Genomic DNA, 22,384 nt, shown 5'->3' with positions numbered 1-22,384 from the left:
CTCAGTGGTTTTAGAATCAGGATCATAGCTTGGCCAGAAGAAGCAAGCAGAGAGCAGTGGGAATAGCTTTGTGGTTGCTTTTATAGAGCCAGGCAATGCGGATATTTCTGTTTCAATCTATGTCTAGTTCTTTATCTCCATTTATGAAAAGAAAGAAAGAAAGAAGTATCCATGCATAATTTGTAATTCCTTTAAGGATGTCACTGTGTTATATGAAAGATACCGCAATGTAGAATAGGGACTGCATGTCACGGCTCTGTAACTTGGGTTCCCAGATACCATGCAAAGGATTCAATAAAAGTGCCTTCAGTGTAGAATAGATACTTCACTATAATGTTTAACAGTAGTTCCACTAAAACAGATACTTTACTTGGATGCTGTGGAGGGACAATAACAGGGTTCCAGTTTTCACACAGAGTCCACCTTCACTTGATTGTTGTTTGTAAGCAGCGGAGAAGGTTTACTTTTCACCCTGTCTGCTGCATCATTAGAACTGTCCTGGAAAAAAACTTTTGCTGTACAAAAACTGACAATAATTCTCTTGTATTCTCTTCTGAAGTTCTGATTCAGGAGTCCATATATGATAGCATTAAGGCAGCTGTTGAAGTATGCCATGTAATAGCTTGACACGAACAACCACTCTGGAATCCTAGGGATTACAGTTTCTGGGTTGACTGCCACAGCAAGGCCTATAAAGTTCAAGGGAGCCCAGCAGACTGCGAACAGTACAAATACCACAAACATGGTTAGAAAGTTTCTGAAGTCATGTGGTTTCAGTCTGGGGTTGTTGTCTGGTTTAACCCTTCGTCTCACCTGAATAACAAGGATCCATATTCTCAAGTAACAGAAAGTAACTATGGCCATGGGAAGCAGGAAGTGGAAAAACACGACTGCTATTGTATATGCAGAGCTCACCGACTGTGCGAACGTGCATGAGTAAATCCTGGGGTCATACTGGAGAGACCCCACAAACAGGTTGGGCACAATAGCAACAACTGTTAGGATCCAGATAAGAACAACGTAGCACAAAGAATTCTTGTCACTGTACAGCTTGTCATATCTGAGGCTGTGGCAGATATAGCAGTATCGATTGATAGCGATGCCGGTAATATTGAAAATTGATCCAATGACACTTAGGCCCATCAAGAAGCCACTAATCTGGCAGTGAAGGTATCCCAGGTTCCATCCGTTGTGAAACACAGATGTGAGGACCAGTGGATATGGATAGATTGCTACGACCAAGTCTGCAATTGCCAGGCTTACCACAAATATGTTTCCTGCAAAATAAATATAAAAAGAGAAGTGTTAGCTTCTCATTTGCTCTCTTCCATCACTTCTGCTCTCAAAACATTAACAACCATCCTTAGTGGAACACTTTAATTAATTTCTAGTTTCCAGGTTGAAATTAATTTTTGCATATCAGAAATGACACTCATTTTTAATCTAAAGAAGATGCTGAATTTAAACACGCACCATCTAAAAGAGAACTGTCTATGGGTTTAATTACCATGACCTACTATTTTTATCATCTCATTTATTTGGATTCTCCTAATCACAGAGACTCAGAATTCAGATCATATTAAAATATTCATAACTTTAAGACTTGGTTTGGCTTTAAATAGATAGTCTCTCTTGAAAAATCAGCATAAATAAAATGATTGCTAATACATTTCAAAACTCACATTTACCTTCCATATTTAACTTAATTCCTTTTCCTTACATTACCCCTTAGTTTTTACAGTTCTGAAGTGAAAATCTATTTTTCCATTTGTATTTCAAACTACCACTGAAGTGACATCTTTTTGTATCTGCTAGATAACACTTAACTAAACCATTGCAATTCATACTTTGAGAAGTAGCATCATAGGAATTTAAAGTCAGAATTTCTAAGAGTCTAGCTGGACACAAACTAAGTTGTCTTTCCTAAATTGAGAGACATGCTCTTCAGTAAAACAACTTATGCCAGGCAATGACCAAGACAGTTCCCACAGACTGCCACATTCTTCTTTGTCTCCTAACTGAAAAATTAAGCAATCATCCATTCTCTTAGTTCATTTGTGAATTAAAGCAAAGGGAAAATATTTTAGGTTTTCTTATTTTTTTAGACGTCTCTCTGTTCTTCAGAGACAACAGAGACAAATAATTACATTCAGTTTGAATATATTTTTTGAGCATAGATAATATATTTTCTCTCTTTTCTTTTTTTCTTTTTTTTTCTTGTTTGTTTGTTTTTAAATATTTTAACAATAATCCACCCGAGTACCTCCCAACCGTTCTAGTTTCTAAGGAGGAATTCACCAGATACACTGATACAGCTTTTCTTTATCTTTTTTAAAAATAACTACTACATTTATATGTCTAGTTATTTGCATCCATATCAACAGAAAGCTATAAATGTGTAAATATATATATATAGAGAGAGAGGTATAGGTATACAAATGTATATATGTGTGTATATAAGTATGCTTGTGTTTGGAATCGTATTTTGGAGCTCTGAGATTATTCACTAAAGATGAAATATGAACACCTATTGCAACCTCTAAGAAAAGTATATTGCTAGCTTTAGATGACACAGAATTTCATTAGTAATCCAAATTAGCTTTGGTGACCTGTGTTATACATTTATCTTAAGCAGACACAATACAAATAAGTTAGAACAGACTTTTAAAAGGCAAAAATACCTATGAACTAATTGTGCATTTTAGCTGCTATAATTCTCAAAAATAGTTTTTTGTATTTTATCTTGAAATTTAATTTTTTAAAATATATATTCTCTCACTATACTTATACTGTACGTGGTCAGGGAGGAATATTAAATCTGCAAACACCTTCAGACAAAAATATAGCAATTATTTGTCACAGGATGATACTTGTGTCCCCCCCCCCTTTTTTTTAAGTTTTAATACAAGCATGAAATACCATGTATGAGATTTATACTTGTGGCAGTTAGGATAAATGGCCTCAGCTAAAAGACTGCTACACTAGTTTTCATAGATTTTGTATGTAGATTTATAAATCTCTCTCTATGGTGTCTCTAGTTGTTTATTCTTTTTTCCTGCAAATTCACTGCCAGACTGAAATACGCTTATCCTAAAGGCTTTGGCAGAATTCCAGATCATTTCAGCACAAACATCAGAGCTCCTTTAAGCAGAAGAGGACAAGGAAAAAACAAAACAAAACAACAAAAAAAAAACATTGCTTTCAGAATCTTTCAGAATTTACCCTTGATGTACTGGCAAGTGATGCAAGGATCAAGAGACTAGATTAAACTCAAGAGCTCTGTGTTTAGGTTGTGAATTGAGAGGTGGAAAGTGAATGAAAACTTGCTGTGGGTGAGTTTCCTAAAATTCCTCTCCTCTGTCTCAAATGCTGCAGATTTCAAGAAATGACACTGTATAAACTCTAGATGGGACCCTTATTAAAGAATACATGAAGAACCCAGTTTACATTTGCTTTTAGATTTTCCACTTAGCTGGAAATTTACCACATCAAGCTTTTCTCCATGACATTCACTGCAAATTCTGTTGGTGCTCTTCATTAATATTGCCATTTTTATCGTTATTAATATGCTTGAGACAAAAAGTTCAGCTATTGATAAGCAAAAAGATAGTAAGTGTGTGTGTTGTGTTTTTTTTTATTGTTTTTTTTTTTTTTTTTTTTTTCTCTGTTAAAAGAAGAAAGGTGTCGTGCTTTTCTCTGAATTGTTTTAGCTACCCTATGCTTTGGTGAACAACTGAGTCTCAGAATAGGCACTCTACCTCCAAATCTGCCAAATTTTAGGCTTCTACAAAGCAGGGATCCCAGCTTATCTTTTCAGTAGGCTGCCAGAGAGCCTCAAAGCCTCAATGCATTGGAAATTCAAGCTGTTTCATAAGGAAGTTGCAGGCTGTGCTGGGAGCCTGTCTGTTAAAAAAATCATGAGCAGGGAGACCAAACTCCCTGGCTGTCAGCTCATGGTTAACATGTCAGGTGGATGACCAAAGTGTTGGGCAAAAAGTCTGGCTGGAAACCAGATACCTGCTTGCAGAGAGAGGGCTTTTAACTTGCCTTTCAGGAAAGGTTATCTTCAAACTTGAGTTCTGATGCTTACCTTGTAAGCTTGGAAACTTTGCCATTAAGACAGAACAGAAAATTCATGTAAAAATTATTTGGGTTTCATATGTTTGCTGTGTGTTTTGAGGTTTGTTGTTTCAGATCCTGAAGTCAGTTCTAAAATAGTGTCGAGCTTTCACGTTTTCTAGTATGTGCTCTAAAAATGCGTTCCCAGATTTAGGTATCCACTATTAATGGTAAATATTGATATTATATTAAATTCCCATATATTTAATGGCATATTGTGAAAATACAATCTCTTAGGTTTGTGGAGCAATTGGCATTGTAGTGGTAAATACCATAAAAAAGATCTATGAGTAAATTAGCTTTTATCCTCGGAATTGGGTTTGGACAGAATGCTATAAATGAAGCCTGAAGCTCCATATTGAACTTTTCCAAAGAAAAACCCAAACCAACAAATTCTTAATAACTCTTCCTTGAATGAGACGTATTCATTCTCTACAGAGAATGAGATTATTTTGCTATGATAAAATGTGATTTATGTAACTAGAATGCATTACAGTGCATTAACACCAGTTGGCTGAAACTGTGAAGGTAGAGGTTGAATTTCTTGACATTGCGATTTAATAAACTTAAGCAGTTGCTGTGATATGGATGTGTGTAGGAAGAAAGGCAATCTCATGGTTACCAGCTGTAGCAGCCTCTGCTTTGGGATGCAATCTAAAGCAATGTTCCATTAAATATTTTCACCACTTTTACTGAAAAGACACCTTTCTGCTCAGCAAACACGCAGCAACATCAGACCCATCTGCTGAATAAATAATGGCTTTAAAACAAAAGAAAACAAACAAGTGCTCTCCCAGACAACTCAACTTTTCCAAGAGCAAAAAAAACAACACAAATTGAATATAAAAACTGTGACCGTGGCAGATTATAAAAAAATACATTTGGCTTTAATCATTGTAATGTCAAAATGAAAATAGTGACATGAAATGAGAACTACGTGATGTTTTATCACTGACAGCTAGTATCTACGTAACATATACAAATTACTATGCAGGTAGTTATTCCCTAGATATAATGTTAAATAGGTCTTTGTTAATGGGAATTCAAACATTTTCAGAAATTTCCAGAAACTTAAATAAGTGCAGAATATTAATGGGGAAAAATATATATATATGATTACTTAGTCTAAATGGTGCTGTGTGCCTCCCATAGACTTAAAATGGAACACTGAGCATGTTGCCAGGTTAGAAAGAAGGGCACAGTTTTTCTTCAATTTCAGGAGCAGAACTGAGGGAAATGAGGTCTGCAGAGCTATTTCAGGTGTAGAGGCTGTGAAGTATTTTGACCCTCAACATTTTTAGCTTGAAGAAAAGTATATTGTGGACAAGGAATTAAATAGAATATTTACCTAAGGAGCAAAATAGCAACATCGTAAAGCCATTAGTAGCTTCAGCCAGAATTTCTTGGTACTAAGTACATCTGAAGAAATTGTGGAGAAGATGTCATTTTGCTGACAACAATGGTAAAGCTATTATTTCTCCTGCTTTTTTCAAAGATATTTCTATACCTTTTAATTTTGGTTGCTAGGTCATTATTTCTGTTTATCTATTTAAAATTATTTCTCATAATAAGTAATGTATTGGCTCCTTATTACAAATGCTTTCCAGACATCATGATTTCAATTTGCAGCTATATTTTGCGGTATAAATATTACATTTCCTGTTCATGCATTAGTTCCTCCAGTTGCACCAAATGTAGCTAAGAGATAATAGTCTTTACACATACTGGGAATGCTTTTGCTTTTAGGCAAAACCAAATAGTACATATAGCTGTCATTGAAGTCACATATATACAAAGCTTTTGTTTCAGTGGCCATTGACTCAGCTCTCTAATGTTTACTTGTTAAGTCTATCTTTATAGAATGAGGATAGTAAAAACATTTGAAATGATGAGATCAAACTTAATTTCCAACTAACAGTTCCATACCATTCTTAATAACTGTCTTTTTTATTAGCTATAAGATACTGCCAGATGTGCTAAGTCACCTCCAATTGTTCCATAACTAGGCTTGATTAACAGGATGCTTAGCTATAAATTTAGATCAGGTTTACTAGAAGTTGCAATTTATTCAAATATTGTGTTGCCAGGAGTGTTATGTCTGTAGTTTCTATATATTTAATGGTACCAAGCTTTAAAGCACCCATTTTTAGTCACTCTAATACTTTTACAGATTTTCTTCAAGGATAGCTTAAAGATTTCACAGGATTTTGAAATGTTTCTCATTAATCCAACCCTGTCTAAGAATGTGAAGCTGAGGCTGTGTGCTGCTAGGTGAACACAAGACTAACGGTAGCTGCATGCCAGTGAATACATACAGCAGGAAGGAGGAAATTCAAACATCACATACTTCACAGCCATGACTGAACAGCACCATTCTGACAAGGTTACATCTAGCAAAAGTGACAGCACCGATAAAGAGCTGGCAAAATACCTAGCTCAGGAAACTTGTAGCTCCCTTACACCACAGGATGGTAGAAGGCAGTGATTCTAGAATACAAGGCATCACAGGAAGTGAGTCAACAAGCTGGTTTATGAAGAAAGCAAAATCAGAAGTCTAAGTGTAATATTCAGTGCAATTTGCCATGTTTTGCTTCTAAGAGCTGGATTTTCTTCCCTGGAAAGGCATTTTGTTAAGCAAACCTGTTGGTCACGCCTCTGCTTCTCTTACATGGCTGTTTCCATGCACAAAATGTTGTCATAATGTCAGATGTCAACACTAGATTTATCTCATAATCTGTGAACATTTTTGCCCTGAACATTGTTCCATTAGCACCAGTGTTTCACTTTTAAAGACATTATAAGCAAATACAAAATCAAGGAGTGAAAGCTGTTCTTGTGAGTACCTAATGCAAATTTAATAAAATACTTGTGTTCACTTATCTGGAGACAGAACTTAGTTCTACAGGCACAGCAATGCGTCTCCCTGGGATCTTAACTAGTCATGACCTTAACCAGTCATATGGTTTCAAAAAAAGAAAGATCTGTCCATAATCTTTCTAGGATCAATTTAATATCAGAAATTTGCTGTACCTGGCAGCACAGTTTGGGATTCCACAAAGGTCACATACAATAAAGCTATCAAGTAAAAATATCTGTAAGTGGGGCCAGTGACCCCTGTTTCTTTGGCATAATCTCAAAGCCAAGTAAGGTTACCTAGGCAAGCAAGTGTGCAGACAGTCCCAGCTTCACTAGATTTTAAAGGTTTGAGAAACTAAGAGTCCTTGCAGCTCAGTATCAGAATGGCACAATACAGCTGAGCAGAAATGTAGGAATAAATATTACATAAGCTCCAGTTACTCCTGGGAGCTTCATTCACTTTGCAGATCATAATATCAACTCCCTTAGATTTGAAAAGCCTATTTTTAAACTAAAGATGCTATTTATAAACTTGCCCTAAATCAAGAAGTCCACATGCACATTAAATTTAAGTAGCGTGATGGGCCTGTGGGTTTTTGCTGCTGATTAGCAACTTAACCCTCATGCTGCAGGTGGCGATGCAATGAAATATGAATGGCTTAAAGCCCACAATGCACGTTTTAGCTTTAAATGCAGGGAGGAAAACCTACCTTTCTCATTCCTTTTAAACTGAAAAATAAAAGACCCTATGTTATTTAGCAATTTTCATAAATCCTCTTTCAAAATTCTCTCATAATGGAAGGGATTTTCAGATCCACTGTCTAGTTGGGATACTAATGAAGCCAACTGTGTAATTATAGACAGGACAATTGCCTGTAGCTGTAATGATATTGGGATGGTAGCTTGATAGCACTGAGGTAAAAGAATTAAATATTTACACTTCAGACTCATTAACAATCTTGCTAAGGTAGAGATTCTGAGTGTCAAAGAACTTCAGATGCTGCAAGGACCTGAGTAGCCTCAACTTTTAACTTTAGCTGATAGAAATCCAGGGTGCTGAACGTTACAGGTCTGAACAGCTGGCAAACCGTGTAACAGTATATTTGAAAGATAGGATTTAATTATTATTATTTTTTAATCCATGTTATCATAATTACCTGTAATACTTTATTCCAATGTGCTGTGGGTTGAAGAAAATCTGACATAATCAGCACAGCATGAATGAAAGATCACACTGATGCACACTGAAAAGAAAATGTTATACTGTATTTAGATTATACTAATTACCATACAGAAACTTCCAGGGAAGCTACAACAGCTATTTAATTTGAAATGCCTATGCCATCTTCTGGCCAAGAAAATTAGATGCATGGAAGAGTAATTGGCAGAAAATGGCAGTGAGGAATTACGTAATACTCAGCATAAAGGAATGGAGGATCTATCAAGGAATGTCAGGTCTATACTGGCTGTAGCTAAACAGTATGTAGATGTGAGTATGTGGTTCTGCAGAGATGCAGATGACAGTTTTCTGTGACTTTATCACCTGCTATCTTTTTCTTTGGTCCCATGGCCCACGTATGAGTGAGATAGCCACTACACTCCTTCTTGCAGCCTAAAAGCATTTGTCAGTGCTATTCTTGGTGCTTCAGTCATGAGAGAAAAGTGGTGTGAGTTTTACTGTCAGGCAGAGAAAGGAATTGAGTATATATGCTGGGTGAGTGCTACAGACTTGGGGATGTACCTTGCCTCTGGCAGTTCTGTGTGACATGTCAGGGCTGCTTGGAAAAGGTCTCTTGTATTGGACCTCTCATAGGATAGGAGTGCTTAGCTTGTACTAAGCAGATTTAGTAGGTGCATGGGACATTGAACACAGCAGTGGTGAGACTGAGGTATTGCTGGGTGTGCTGAGAAGGGCAGTGTTAGCCACTGGATGAATTAGTGTGCCATGAAATATAAAGTGCCCAAGAAAAGAAAAGCAGCAGTAAAGAAAGGCCTGGGCTACCACAGTACATTTAAGCACCTAATGTAGGAGAAGAAAGGACTTGACTAAGTCCTCTTGTGGGTCTAATCTTAAAGATATAGTGGTGGTCAGGGTTTGGGTCTTTTGAAGAATTTTTAAGAAGTGCAGGCTGAAAAAGGATTTTAAATACTAGCAGTCTGAGCTAATACTGAACCTTAAGATACACTCATCATTCAGTTAAATTATGCAGTGCCATTAAATATTTTGCCTTGAGAGTCTATATAGTCCATTCATATCCAAGATATGAAGCAGCAGCAACTGAACACGACTTTCTGTTCTTATATCTATTCTAACAGAATAACATCTAGCTAATATGCATTTTCTTTGGTATGAAGATTGCATTACACTGTCATTGTCATACACATTCTTAGTTTTATAACCTAGAAATAACAGTTGAAAATGACTCATTAGTTTTTTTTAACACTTCATTGACAAATCTCCAGTAGATGTTGATAAAATAAACACAGTTTAATTGCTATTTGACATGTTTGCACTGCTGTACGCATATTTCCTGATACTCAGATATCACTGTAGTTCTGTGCACCATTCAGTGCATAAATGTATACTTTGCCATTTCTAAGGGTGTTGTTCACCTAAATGCATAACTCATGGCAACAAATCCAGTCAGATGCAATTCTGTTTAAATCATTCTTAACATAAATTTTGTTCTGCCTACCCAAGCTAGGGAAGAGGATGAGCATAACAAAATATCCAGAAGGCTGGTATAGACATTTAAAAGAATCAACAAACCCTTCTATCTCACAGGTGGAAGAGAGAAACCAGGGCAAGCAGACATAGTGGGGGAGGTCTCAAGTTCTTCAACCCTGTTTTTGTCACTGTTATCTGCCTCGACTATTTCTTTTGCCCTTCAATGGGCTGGTGTGATTTCAAGGTCATGGCATCTATATTGAACATGAGCCCCCTCCCCATGATGACAGTATTTCAGAAACCAAATAGGTTTGCCTGAGTAACATATCCACTTTTACAGAAGGAATATTACTGCTTCCAATCTGATCTTTTCTCTCTCTCATTTTTATGATTCATTTGGGTGGAAAAAAAAATCCAACAGAACAGCCTGTTTTCCAACAATGTATTGCCTAGATGTTAGAGAACACTGAGGCTGTCATCCCAGTTCAGCAAGCTGTATGAAGCCGATTACAATAACAATACTGCTGATGTCAGAGGATCACACTACTGAAAAGCATCGCAGCACTGTAAGGATGGGAGTACATCTTCCCCCTTCAGTTCTGTTTGCACTAAAGATTGGAAATAAATGGAAGGACAATAAAATGGTGCTATCATAGCTTAGATAAACAAAACTAATAATGCATTTCAGAGACTAAAACAAAGGGTTAGAAAGAAGCAGAAAATGGCAGAGATGGATGCATGTAAAATATAGTGATGGTTTTTATTTATACAAAATCTCATAAATCTGTCAGGATAAGTGCTAGAAAATGGAGCAACACAGCCTTTTTCCACCCAACTTCATATTTTGAGAAAGTAAGTAGGAAAAAACAGGAAGGTGAAGACAGCCACATAGCTGACAGCAGGTTTCCATACTGTAAAGATGAAATTACTTTCCTGAATGTCTTTTGGGAACAACAAAAAAAAAAAAGCACAAAATAATCCATTTCCTTTCTGTTACGACTAATAACGGTATAGGTAGTCATTCAACCAATCCCATGTTTAACTGAGAGTCCACAGTAGAGAGCAATGCTAATTAAATGAAGTCATAAAACAGTCTTCCCAGTTCTTTCTCCAAAAATCAGTAATGGTGGGGCATCTGTCAGGAACTAGAAAATAGTGTGGAAAATTTCACTTAGACATAGTTAGACTTATGTGTATTTACTCTCACGTCCTCTATCCCTTCCCTATTTCTCCACTGTTTTTCTTCCATCTCTTCTTTATTCCATCTCCACATCTTCTCTCCTTATGTCCTTAACACAAAATGTACATTCCCAACAGAAATCTTTTTCCTCTCTTCTTTCCCCTCCCTTATTTGTTTTCTCAAGTGTATTAGAAAATTTGAGAAGACACAGAAAATTCCTGTATTACTCTAGGCTTAGTGGTTCTAGGCAAATGGTTTTGTTGTAATTACCAAATGACACAATTACAATGCAAAAACACAGCTGCCTCCCTTTCATATCTTCTTTCTGTACTGTGCTACAGTAAAAAGGCAGGAGTGGAATGGTCCCAGACTACATGGAGCAAGTGAAATGGTGTCAAGTATCATGGGAAATTCACTAGAATCAGCATAACTGCTATTTTAATTGCAACAATAGTGGGGTTTGTTGGTGAAAGTAACTCACAGTGGCAAGAGAATAACACTCGTATAGCATGGGAGATGCATTTAGCACTGGAAACTGAAAGAAAGATGGTGAAGTGGAACTTAGACATGCATGGCAGCAAGGCCAAGGCTGTTAACATCTGTCTTCTCTATTTCTTGTGCATTCCTCTTTATGAAAAGGAAATGGGAAAACTACAACTATAGACTAAGAGAGAGTGAAGACACCATGACAAGTAGTTCTTTCCTCTGTAAAGATTTAACACCCTGAGAAATGTACTCTGTGGACCAGCTAGTAGACTGTTCTAATCCAGCACTGAAATACCTTCACAATCCTCCCATGTATGGCCATAGCCTGCCAGAAGAATCCCTTTCTTAGCTTGTGCCTTTGTAATTTGGTGACCACCCACACCCATGTAGGGCTCTGCACCTGCCACACTGTGGTGAAAATAGGGCGAGAAATACAAGTTAAACCTAAAGTATTTAAATTGAGTGTCAATCAAATTCAAAATATGACAAGGCATCGATTCAGGTTTCAGACAGCTTTCTTAGAAAGAACATGTTGGTGGCAGAAATCTGTGCAAGATTGCTTCAGCAAGCAATTAAAATGATAGCCCTGACAATTTAAATGTGTCAAAAGCTTACAAGCAGGGTTATATTTTAGCCCTTTGTACAATTTAAAATACCATGGATTTAAATACACGATACAGGATAGATTTATGAGAAATTGAAGGCAGTAGGTAGTTGCCTCACTATTGCCCTACAGGTGATATTCACTATTGTCATACAGGTGATTAAAATTATCAGATTTTAGCACCTCTGTACTATGTCTGACTCAGAAACAATATTTGCCTATATGAGATGTATTTTTAAAATAGCTTGTTGATAAAACCTCAGGCAATAGTTGGTATTTTACATTGGAGGAGGGGGAATGAAGGCATTGTATTATCTGAAGTAAAATATATTTTAAAAAAATAGGGCAAATAGGAAATTTCTCTGCACCTAAACTTTATTTATTTAATTAGTTTTTGCTAAATATCTTATTTCTAGGGCTCTTATAGAACAAAAATTGATTAAAAGAAAACTTTCTCTCAGTATTCTAATACTATCCCAGTGCTTTTAGTATTAGTCTGCTGAATTTGACAGTTAAGCATCATAAAAGACTTCAGGCCTTTCCACAACATACCATGATGAGCTTATATAATTGAGGTCTGCCTCTTAAAAAGGGACTTTCATTCTCTTTGGTAAATACTGCCATACAACTCTAAAATTTTTCAATAACCTCTTGGTTAGTTAATTAGAAAATATAGGACTTTAATGCATATTAGAAATGAAACAGAGTTACAATTTATGCTATTTATCCTATAAGTATTAAATGAAATTCTTTACTAAGTGCTCACTTACATGGGGGCAAGTAGATTGGTGTGATGATGAATTTGCCAAAAATTATATCCTTAGAAGTAAGCTTGTGACTAGATACAGTTAGCTAAAATGATATAGCTACTTCTTGTACTGACTTCAGACAAGTTGAACCAGTGTGACTGAGGCAAAACGTGGTTCTGGTTACTGAATATATCTCATAATTTGATTATTGAATTCTTATTCCTCTCCAACTTGTTTTAGTTACTCCCATGTTGTACAGGTTTTTCCGTTTGTTTGTCTGTTGGTTTCATGAATAGCAGTGTGGATTCATGAATAATAGTATGGATTTTTTCAGAAAGCATTTTATTTTTCTGTTGTTTAAGTCTAAACCATCTCTTTATCAACAGATGTAGTCAAAGGACAATGCGGCCAGGACACAGCTAATAGGAGAGAACTAGGTTGGAGGTTGGACTCGATGACCTTGAGGTCTCTTCCAACCTAGGAAATTCTGTGATTCTGTGATATAAATACTGAGTGTACCTGTATATGTCTTTAGAATGTATCACTCAGGATTCCTGCTTAACCTGTAGCACCTCTCAAGTACAATGAAACACATAGCTGAAACTAAAACTTGTTGTCAAAATTATTGGATTTTGTATTATGGTAATTTCAGTATGGTAACATATAAAAGCTGTGCTATGATACCTTATCTGAAGTATTGTTACCCTGTGATTTTTATTATGACTCAGAAATATCCGCACTTTAGAGAGTCCAAACACAATTTTTAACTGCAGTGTAAAAAATATGAACCCTTCCTCTGTGGGAAAATAAAATATACTGGTGGTATAGTTTTCCAAATCTAATCTTAGTGTCATAATACTATAGCTATAACAACTGGGCTGTTGGAGCTCCTTTGCTTTGTTAACGCCTATTTGTTCTCTTCCAAGCCTTCCTACCTTTGTTGAACTATGTTAGAGAGAACCTTAAAAAAAAGCTTTTAAGCAAACTGAGCAGCTAAATATAGACAGCTAAAGATAGCATCTTTTAATTATTCAGTAAAAACTGAACGTGTTCTCTCTCTGAACCTTACTCCTGAGTTCTCCTTCTTTTTTTAGGTACAGGTTTTTAGCGTGCCAACATACTTCATTATTTAACAAAATTTTAAAAAGCAGAAGACAACACTGTTACTTAGGAAGCTTAAAAAAAAAAAAAAAAAAAAAAGGAACACAGGAAGGGTGGGATAATTATTTCAATTTATACTAAAAAAATAATAATAAGGTTCTGTACAATCTGGATGTCAATGATACAGTCTATTTATACTATGTTACAAAACTCAACATGAAGCTTAGTATGAAAAGAATAATAAAAGTAGTGAGCAAGTGGTAAGGCAGCCTTAGCTTCAGGCAACACTGAATGGTCTCTTTTCTTTTCTTTACACTGGTCTATTAGGGAATAATCACCTCATTTTTTAAAGATTATCCCTGTAAAATATTCTACAAGTGGCTGAATGCAAAAAGACATCAGCAATCAAATTTAAATAAGAGACAGTGAGCATTAAAAAGAAAAAGAAAAAAGAAAAAAAGAAAAAAAAAAAAAGGTCTATCTTCCACACCTCATCTAAAGCCTCCTAGATTTTCTTCCTTTATTTTCAGAAACATCTGTATTTAGCTTTGTAAGTGAAAAGATTGGAAAGTGAAAGACAGCTTGAGCTCCTCAAAGTGCCACTACAGATGTTTCCATGTATGAGCACAAAAATGTGTGCATTAGCACATTAATGTATTTTTGGAAAGTAAAAGCAGAAAGGCTTCCCCAAAAGATTCTTCACTCTTTCAAAAATTATGTATACCAAGACTAACAGTCTTCACGTGTGTGAAGGAAAACTGGTCAGTGCATGATGCAGGAGAAAATATTTTAGTACCTTTTGAAAAATCCCCTTACAAACTCTTTTATCGAACTTCTGCATGTCAGCTACAACCACTGATGAGAAATAATAATACTTGCTGTCATTATATTCATTTCCTAATAGACTTGAATTCATATTTTAGGAAAGGCCTGGGGGATTTTTTATAGGAATTCCAATATCTGAAATACTCAGGACAATGTGAGTTCTTTATGATATTTTAATCATATTTTATTAACAACATCAACTTTTCTGTAAACCCAGTAAGGCGGGATGTTGAACTGGTCAGAGATTAAAAATCTATTTACCTTCTCCTTACAGTGAGCTCAATAAAGAAAACAATTTAAGACAGAGAAGGATAAAAGGAAACCAGGTTCTCTCTGCTTTTTTTCATACTTTCAAGGTGGATCTCTCCTTCCAGGACTGATTTCAGTCGGAAGGTTTTAACGTGATAAGGCTGTTGTTCATACATAAAATGGTTTCACTGAAAAGACTAGTTGCTATTTTATAATCTTTTAGCACTTCCTACATCACCTTGCTCACTGAGACTGTTAATGTTCATAAAAATGAGGAGAGAGAATCCTAATAACCAAAAAGGCAATGGCAGAAGCCTAGTGAAATTCTCAACCAACAATGAACATATCCCATATTTTGTATTTCTCACATTCATCATTGCACACAATTTCTAGACAAGACACCTGCAAATTTCCATTAGCAACATTTGCTTCATTTTTTATTTTAGTCACTTCATCCCAGGAAAAAACAACCAGACTAATGATTTCAAAGCAATGCTTTTACAGAAGAAATTCCTGAGAGGCAACAGAACTAAAATATTAGCTGTTGCCTGCTTAAAACTTTCAATTCTATAACCTGAACAGATGTTCCTTTTATGAAACATTGAGCTTTTAGAGGTCTACTTATTTTAGGTACTCACAAATCCTGTGCTATTGGGAGTTGCCGCAGTTCAACAGCTATGAAATTTCTGGCCAATTGTTTTGGCTGCATGTCTGTGAAGTAATCATTTTTATTTATTTGTTATGCACATAAAAATATTATAGTATTTTGGAGGGTATTTAAGTTCTATCAAGAGTTGGAATAGTGTTTGTTAGGAACATTTTGTGTTGGCCCAGGTTTTATTCTGTTTATTTAAATTTAAAAAAAGATTATTTATATAATTTAGGAAAAATTCTTTATTTTCTTATCTATTATTGCTAGGTTGGAAGAATGTTACTTTAGCTTCTGAACACTTTTTCATTAAGCTAGAAATTATACAGATAAAGGCTTTGGTTCGGGTCCAGATCTGGATCATATCTAGATGCGAAATGTGTCTCTAGAATTAATCACACCGAAGGAAGACTTACAGAATCTTCAGGATTTGCAGTCAGTTTTAAGTTTTTCTGAGACAAAATCATCAAATCAGTCTGAATTTGCATATCTGACAGTAGAGTTATGCCCACTGGTGTGGGCTACTTTTTCACTGCTTGCGAAGAGTTCTGCAAAAAGCCAGCCAGAACCATCATTAGAAATCTGTTTGGTTTAATTCAAGGATGTCATTAATTCAGTACATCATTTTGCCATATGGAACATATCTGTTGCTTCAAAAAGTTTAACGTAAAAGTGTAAAAAAAAAAAAGTGTACTGTAAAAGTGATCAGCCACTGGCACAGGTTGCCCAGAGTTATGGAGACAACCAGAACATGGCAGGACACAGTCCAGCAACCTTACTGACCTTGCTCACGTGGAGGGGGGGGTGACTAATATAAATAAAAAAATTACAGAAAGGAACTGAATTTTTATATTTTATGATCTTAATTAATGTCATTTTAATGATCTTAATGAATGTCAAAATTAATGTCATGCCTTACCTGAGATGGCTTAAGGAATTATGGCCCCAAAATAATGAAAAGATTTTGAAATGAAATCAGCATATGAATATATGCTGAAATATAATGAATCTTTTCGTAAAGTGAAAAGAGAATAAAGTGCTAGGATCTTGGTAACCAAGCAGGTTTGTGCCATATCTGTTCAAAAGTGAGACATTCTTGAAAAATGAAATTGACTAGACTCAAAATAAACTTTCTGAAATATCAAGAACCCACCTTCCTTATAGAGGTACTTCTTTGTAGGAAGTGTTTAAAATAGACATAGAGAAATAGATTATTTCTTTATAAATAGAAAATGTATGTGACACATTGCTGATTCAGAAAATAAAGGAATACAGTAGTAGCAATATGAAGAAACTAACACTGTGCCAGATCTTTCATTAGTACTTCTGTACTGATCCTCAGCAACAGTACTACCAATTCTCTCAGTAATATTTTGTGCCATTAGGGATTAGCAGCAGTAGTATGAAACAGGAGGCCTAACCCTGAGTCCAGCAGAGTTCAATTTTGTGGAATGCAGGTTAATCCAGCTTGAATTGCACTTAATCTTTGTTAGTAGATTAACAAAATATATTTTTGTGTTTCTTCTAGATTACATAGAAATGTTTGTAGAGATTAAGAATTGACATAGCTTAGAGCTCAATAACAAAAGCTTTATTGGTTATGATTTCAGCGTAGGGAAAAACACTGTAATTGCAACTGACAAACTGTCTAGGAAATATGAGGACAAAGCAAATTGGAAGTTACAGAAAAAAAAGAAAAAAAAAGGTTTTCCTGAATGTGTACATTTTTTCCATAGGGACTTCCCTTTGTTCCCTTCTAGGTCAATGATTTTACAATTTCTCTATATAATGATGCAGCTGCAGGAGAAAAACTTTACACATACATAAATGTAAGCATGCATACATGTAAGCATGTATGTAGTCATGCTTACATACAAATATATAGTAAAATATACAGGTACATGATGCCAAATTGACATTGGTATAAATATAGCAGTGAGAAATAAACTGCAGGTGGCTGTAATAAAGACCTCTATGAATATTAGAGAAGTGCATGTCCATATCAAGTTTATGTCATAAGCCTGTTTCTATTATAGACCATCAAACTCTGGTAACTTTTTGAGGTGCATTTACATGACTATAACTTATAGTGTGGCCAAAGTTGTTGAATACACTAGAAAAAGTGAAAGGATAGTACAAAATTAAGCTATTTAATATATTCAAACTCTTAGTGACAAGTCTCATGCATTAGAGATGCTTTTTGCCCTTGTTGAGCACACATCAGGTTCATTAATATTAGCTGGAGTGATATACGTGTGTTTAAAACTGAAGACGACATTTAATAACTGCATCAGCAATTGCATGGATATGCATTCAGATAACTCTACTACTCATTTCTAGAAATCATTGTCTGGAACATTTTAGTCTTGCTAAGTACTCATGTTTTCTTTATATTATGTATGTGTATTATGTATCTGACCAAAACATATTAAATGCTCCCTTTTATTGAGCATTCTGTGGTAATTAAATTACTTTCACACATGTGGTACTTCGGTTCCTTTAATTATTACACAAGCTGATTAATAGTCAAACCCTTATTTTGTGAGAGGTACTGGAATTTTATTGCCAAGAGAATTGTCAGAAAAATATCTGTAACTCATGTTTGTAAAAGGTTAAATAAAAAAAAATAAATCTTCGGAATTATTTATAGTAGCTTTATAGAATCCCATCTGAACTCTTTATTTGTCTCTCTATACAACATGATCTACTTCCAGATGACTAAACCAACTGATTGATTTTTTTTTAGTGCTCTTTTTTTTGTTTTGTTTTGTTGTTTGTAGTGCTCTTCTCCTTCATGTTCAGACATATTTACACTTTAGAATATAACCTCATCAAGAATTTAGAGACTTCTGAAATGTTTGCTGCTCTTTCCTTTAAGATGTCAGTCTTTTGCTTGTTATGGTTGTGACATCTTTTTCTCCCCTCCAACTCCAAATTTAGTTGCATCCTCTACAAAATGAGTATCAAACACAAGTTCATATTCTACTTTACTTATTAATTCCTCTTTTGTCACCTAGTAGAACCAGCACAGCATCACCTTTCACTGTACTGCTGTACTCAGGCAAGGGATAACCAATTATGTTAAATAATTCTCCTGGTGAACATTTCTATTCATCTATCCTCCCTTTTACTCTGTTGCTTGCATTTGTCAAAAAAACAGATTGACATGCATCTCTGCCCTGCACAGAGTATTCCTATACCTTTTTCTGAAACTAACTCACTGAGATTCTGTCAACTGAAGCAAAGAAATCAAAGTAATAAGGTAGCAGATGTCTTCATAGCTTGGATTGAGGTTTTAAAATGGGCCTCAGGGATGGGCCTGGATGCCCAGATCTCACTGAATTTCAGTGGGAACCAGAAATCTAGTTTCCTTGGTCTTTGGAAGTCTGTCATATTTTTCAGCAGTGCAAACACCAGGTTGTATAAAGCAGTTGTAATAGAAGAAAAATATGAGTGGTTTTTAATACTGTAATTTAAAATAATTATAATAATATATAATTATATTAGTATAATATAATTATAATATAATTAATCATAATTAAAAAGCAAAGTAATAACTAGTTAATATGATTAAACATGTATAGTTCTGAAAACTGGAGATGACTGAGCTTTAACTTACAATACCTAGAGAAAAAAAGCAGATAACATCTGCCTGTTCTTACCACTGTCCTAAAATGCCGTATGCCTTTTGGTGTTGGAGACATTCCAACGTATGTGTTAGAATGGGTTTTTGGCATAGTTTCAGGAGTACACTTTCACACTGGTTGTGCTCCCTGTTATCCATGACTACACACATTTGCTTTTTGTAGCTGTCTAGGAGAAAATACCATTGGACTTTTTAAAATCTTCCTATTATTTCAAGTAAATATGTGGATTCTGCAGGGGTCTAATTTTGGCAAGTTTCCTTTTTTTTTCTTCTAACTTTTGGGGGAGGTGGGAGAGCAGAATCTAAGGAGTATGTTTTTTGTGGAAAAAAAAAAAAAGCTGGAGAGCTTGCCGGGAAAAAGGCAATCACACACTTAAAAAAATACTTTGTGCTCATGAAAATTAAGCTATGTTTCCTAGCAAAGATGAACTGCAAGTTTCTGTGAATGAACATGCACCTATAAAATATTCACAAGAATTCAGTGCATTGAAGAGAATGAAATGAACCCGTGGTTGTTACCTAGACAAATTTTTTTACAGTACTTTAATGGATTTCAGCTTCTGTAAGGATTACAAAACGAGCCTTTATCACACCTTAACACCAGCTGACTGCTCAGTAAAGAATACTGTTAAAATCCCATGTTCTCTCAAAGCTGAGCTCTAATTCAGTGACTCCACAACAGTACAATCAGCATGTTGATTCTGACAAGGGATGCATAAAATGGAATGCATTACGGTTGGGTTTGCATCTTAATGGTCTAAAAACACAGAACATTTTTTTCCTCTAGTGTCTGCTAGCAGAAATTACAGCTAGTTGAATGGACTTCTGAACAATTACAGTATTTTATTTAATTTATAAATAATTTTATTTAAATTAAAAGCATGTTAAAGTCTTAGTTAGACCTAATGGGATATTTTGAAATTAATATAAGGCCCAATTCCTATACTGAAATAGAGGAAAGTTTTCTTGTTGAGGTCAATGGGCCTTAAATTTATTAAAATGAGAAACACTGGAAAAGGCATATCTCAAGACAAATTTTGGATGAGTTAACATTATACAACTGAGTTAGAGTGGTTATAGCAAAAGTAGACTGGAACTCATTGCTAATGTGGTTATTTAGTAGAAGGCAATCTATACAGTTAGGTGCATCAGTAATGTCTATACTATAAAGCAGTTGTTTCAGAGAAGGGCCAGCATCTGTTAACTTGCAGTCAGGGCCTCATCTGCTCCATCTGAGTTTGTCTCTGTAGGCTCTATAATCTTAATACAGGGGAGCCAGAGGTTCATACCGGCACCCATTAGAGCAGCTAAATTCAAGAGACTGAACAGCAATCCAGAGTGCCTGCCATCTGTATCTCTCATCAGTCCTGTACAGCGAGCAGAGAAAAGCAGGCATGTAAGGTAGGAACTTCCATGGTTTGCATATGGCATTCTCCAGTCTGTGTAGGGCACTTTGGAGAATGGATGATCAGAAGCTTAATTGCTGCTTTGAATGTCACCACTGTGACCTGATTTTGTCATTCAGTCTGCTCTCTAAATACACCCAGGAAGTAACAAAAAAAAAAATCAGACTAAACAATAGCATGTTTCTAGTCATCTACATGAAGCATATACATTCCAACAGAATTTACAATCTATTATATAATTACATTAAACTACAACTTACTGTGTGTAAATGGGACTTAGCTTGGACTTTGCTGCTGCTTGTGAAATTTGTTGAGAGGAGTCTAGTCTTGAACATCTGACCAGTTTTTCCAGGCACTGCTTTAGTGAAATTTATTATATCTTTCCTTTTAATAAAGATAGATCAGGCTCATATAGAAAGTAACGATTAAATTCTCCTATATTTTCACTTGGTATCAAATCAGAAGTGTGTTGACAGAAAAATACACTATACAATAACTAGAAGTCAAAGAGAACTAATATGTGGTAAATTCTGTAGTTGTAATTAAAAAAAAGGCTTGGTGTTGTTGGAACCAAGTGTTCAAACTTGATGTGAGTAATTTGAAAGACAGTCATCAGTCATTTACATATTTAAAGTCTGACTAGAGAATAAGATTTTGCATAGCTATGACGTTGCTTTATGGTAATGAATGACTTTAAAAAAGTCTGAAGTAATGAAAAATTAGGCTAATAAGAGACTGTCTGTTTGGAGATGCCAGTCCCCCTGTAGCTGCTGAGAGTACAGGTAGAAGGAACTTACTCCAGTTTGTTACCTAAGAGCTGAAGGATCTGGGTGGAGATCCCAAAATAATTTTAAGGAAATCAAAACAAAAATAAATAAATACAAATCACAAATGGAAAAAGAAGAAAGAAAACTACAGATTCTACTTACATGTAGCTGCTGAAAAATGCATGGGCTATCAAAAATGCATGGCCTACCAAAAATACTCTTTATATGCTCACAAGTTACTGGGAGAAAAAAAAAAAAAAGCGGGGGGGGGGACCTTTACTTGTAAGTAGTTTAGGTATTTTTAAGTGTTATCCATTGTGCTTTCATCTTTTAGACATTCATTTGCAGGTGTACAGTCTTTTACAAATAGACTGCAGTTTCATATTGAATGTTTTACAGTCTGGTCTTGTCCAGGTCTTTGACATCTCTGCTGAACTAATCAGTTACTTGGCCATTATCATTCCATAAATTTGACATTCTGTTCCTGATGAGAAGCACAGCACAGCACTAACATAATACCTGCCTATGGAAGAGAAAAGGCTTTCCCCATATACTTCTGCAAGTTATGTTTATTTTAAACTACATGTTTGTTGAAAATATCATTGTACACAGAAATCAAAGCAGGGGAGGATGATTTACCATACTTGTGAAATTCACGTACACATTTTATACGGTCAATTTGATCAAAAGCTAATATATCATCTATGAGATACTGCATTGTGAGATGAATAAAGCACTTCAGTTACAGCAGTTAAATATCTGGCCATGGATCGCTCAAATTTAATTGTGTGCTTATACCTCTGAAATAAATATAGTGAACTATACTCCCATTCACATTCACATTAACAATATTATGTGCTTCAGATGGAGAAAGGAATGTCTGAATCTGAGGCGTATTGATAACAATCTGGGGACAGTCTTGGTTTTGCTATGGTTAACACATGATCTGTTTGAAGCCCTCTTATCTTTACATAGAAAAAAAAAAAAAAAACAAGGGAAAAAACAAAACAAAACAAAACAAACAAACAAACAAAAACAAAACAAAACAAAAGGCAAGTGTAATATCCATAATGTAATAT

At 35.3% G+C, this 22,384-nt stretch overlaps 1 protein-coding gene across 1 annotated transcript in view; it reads right to left on the bottom strand.

Annotated features, from left to right (window-relative positions):
* Positions 1 to 408: 408 nt before the first annotated feature.
* Positions 409 to 22,384, bottom strand: part of MTNR1A (melatonin receptor 1A) — a gene marked incomplete at both ends in the record, with an annotated part of 51,327 nt that continues 29,351 nt past the window's right edge. Inside the window, one exon of the mRNA XM_082760393.1 lies at positions 409 to 1,277. Within this exon, the coding sequence (XP_082616519.1) occupies positions 409 to 1,277 (869 nt within the window). The remainder of the gene's footprint in view (positions 1,278 to 22,384) is intronic.

This window comes from Aythya marila (assembly GCF_965140915.1).
Source record: "Aythya marila genome assembly, chromosome: 4".
NCBI classification, from domain to species: domain Eukaryota; kingdom Metazoa; phylum Chordata; class Aves; order Anseriformes; family Anatidae; genus Aythya; species Aythya marila.
Note: the sequence above shows the minus strand (reverse complement) of the source record. Positions and strands in the feature narration are given on the sequence as shown.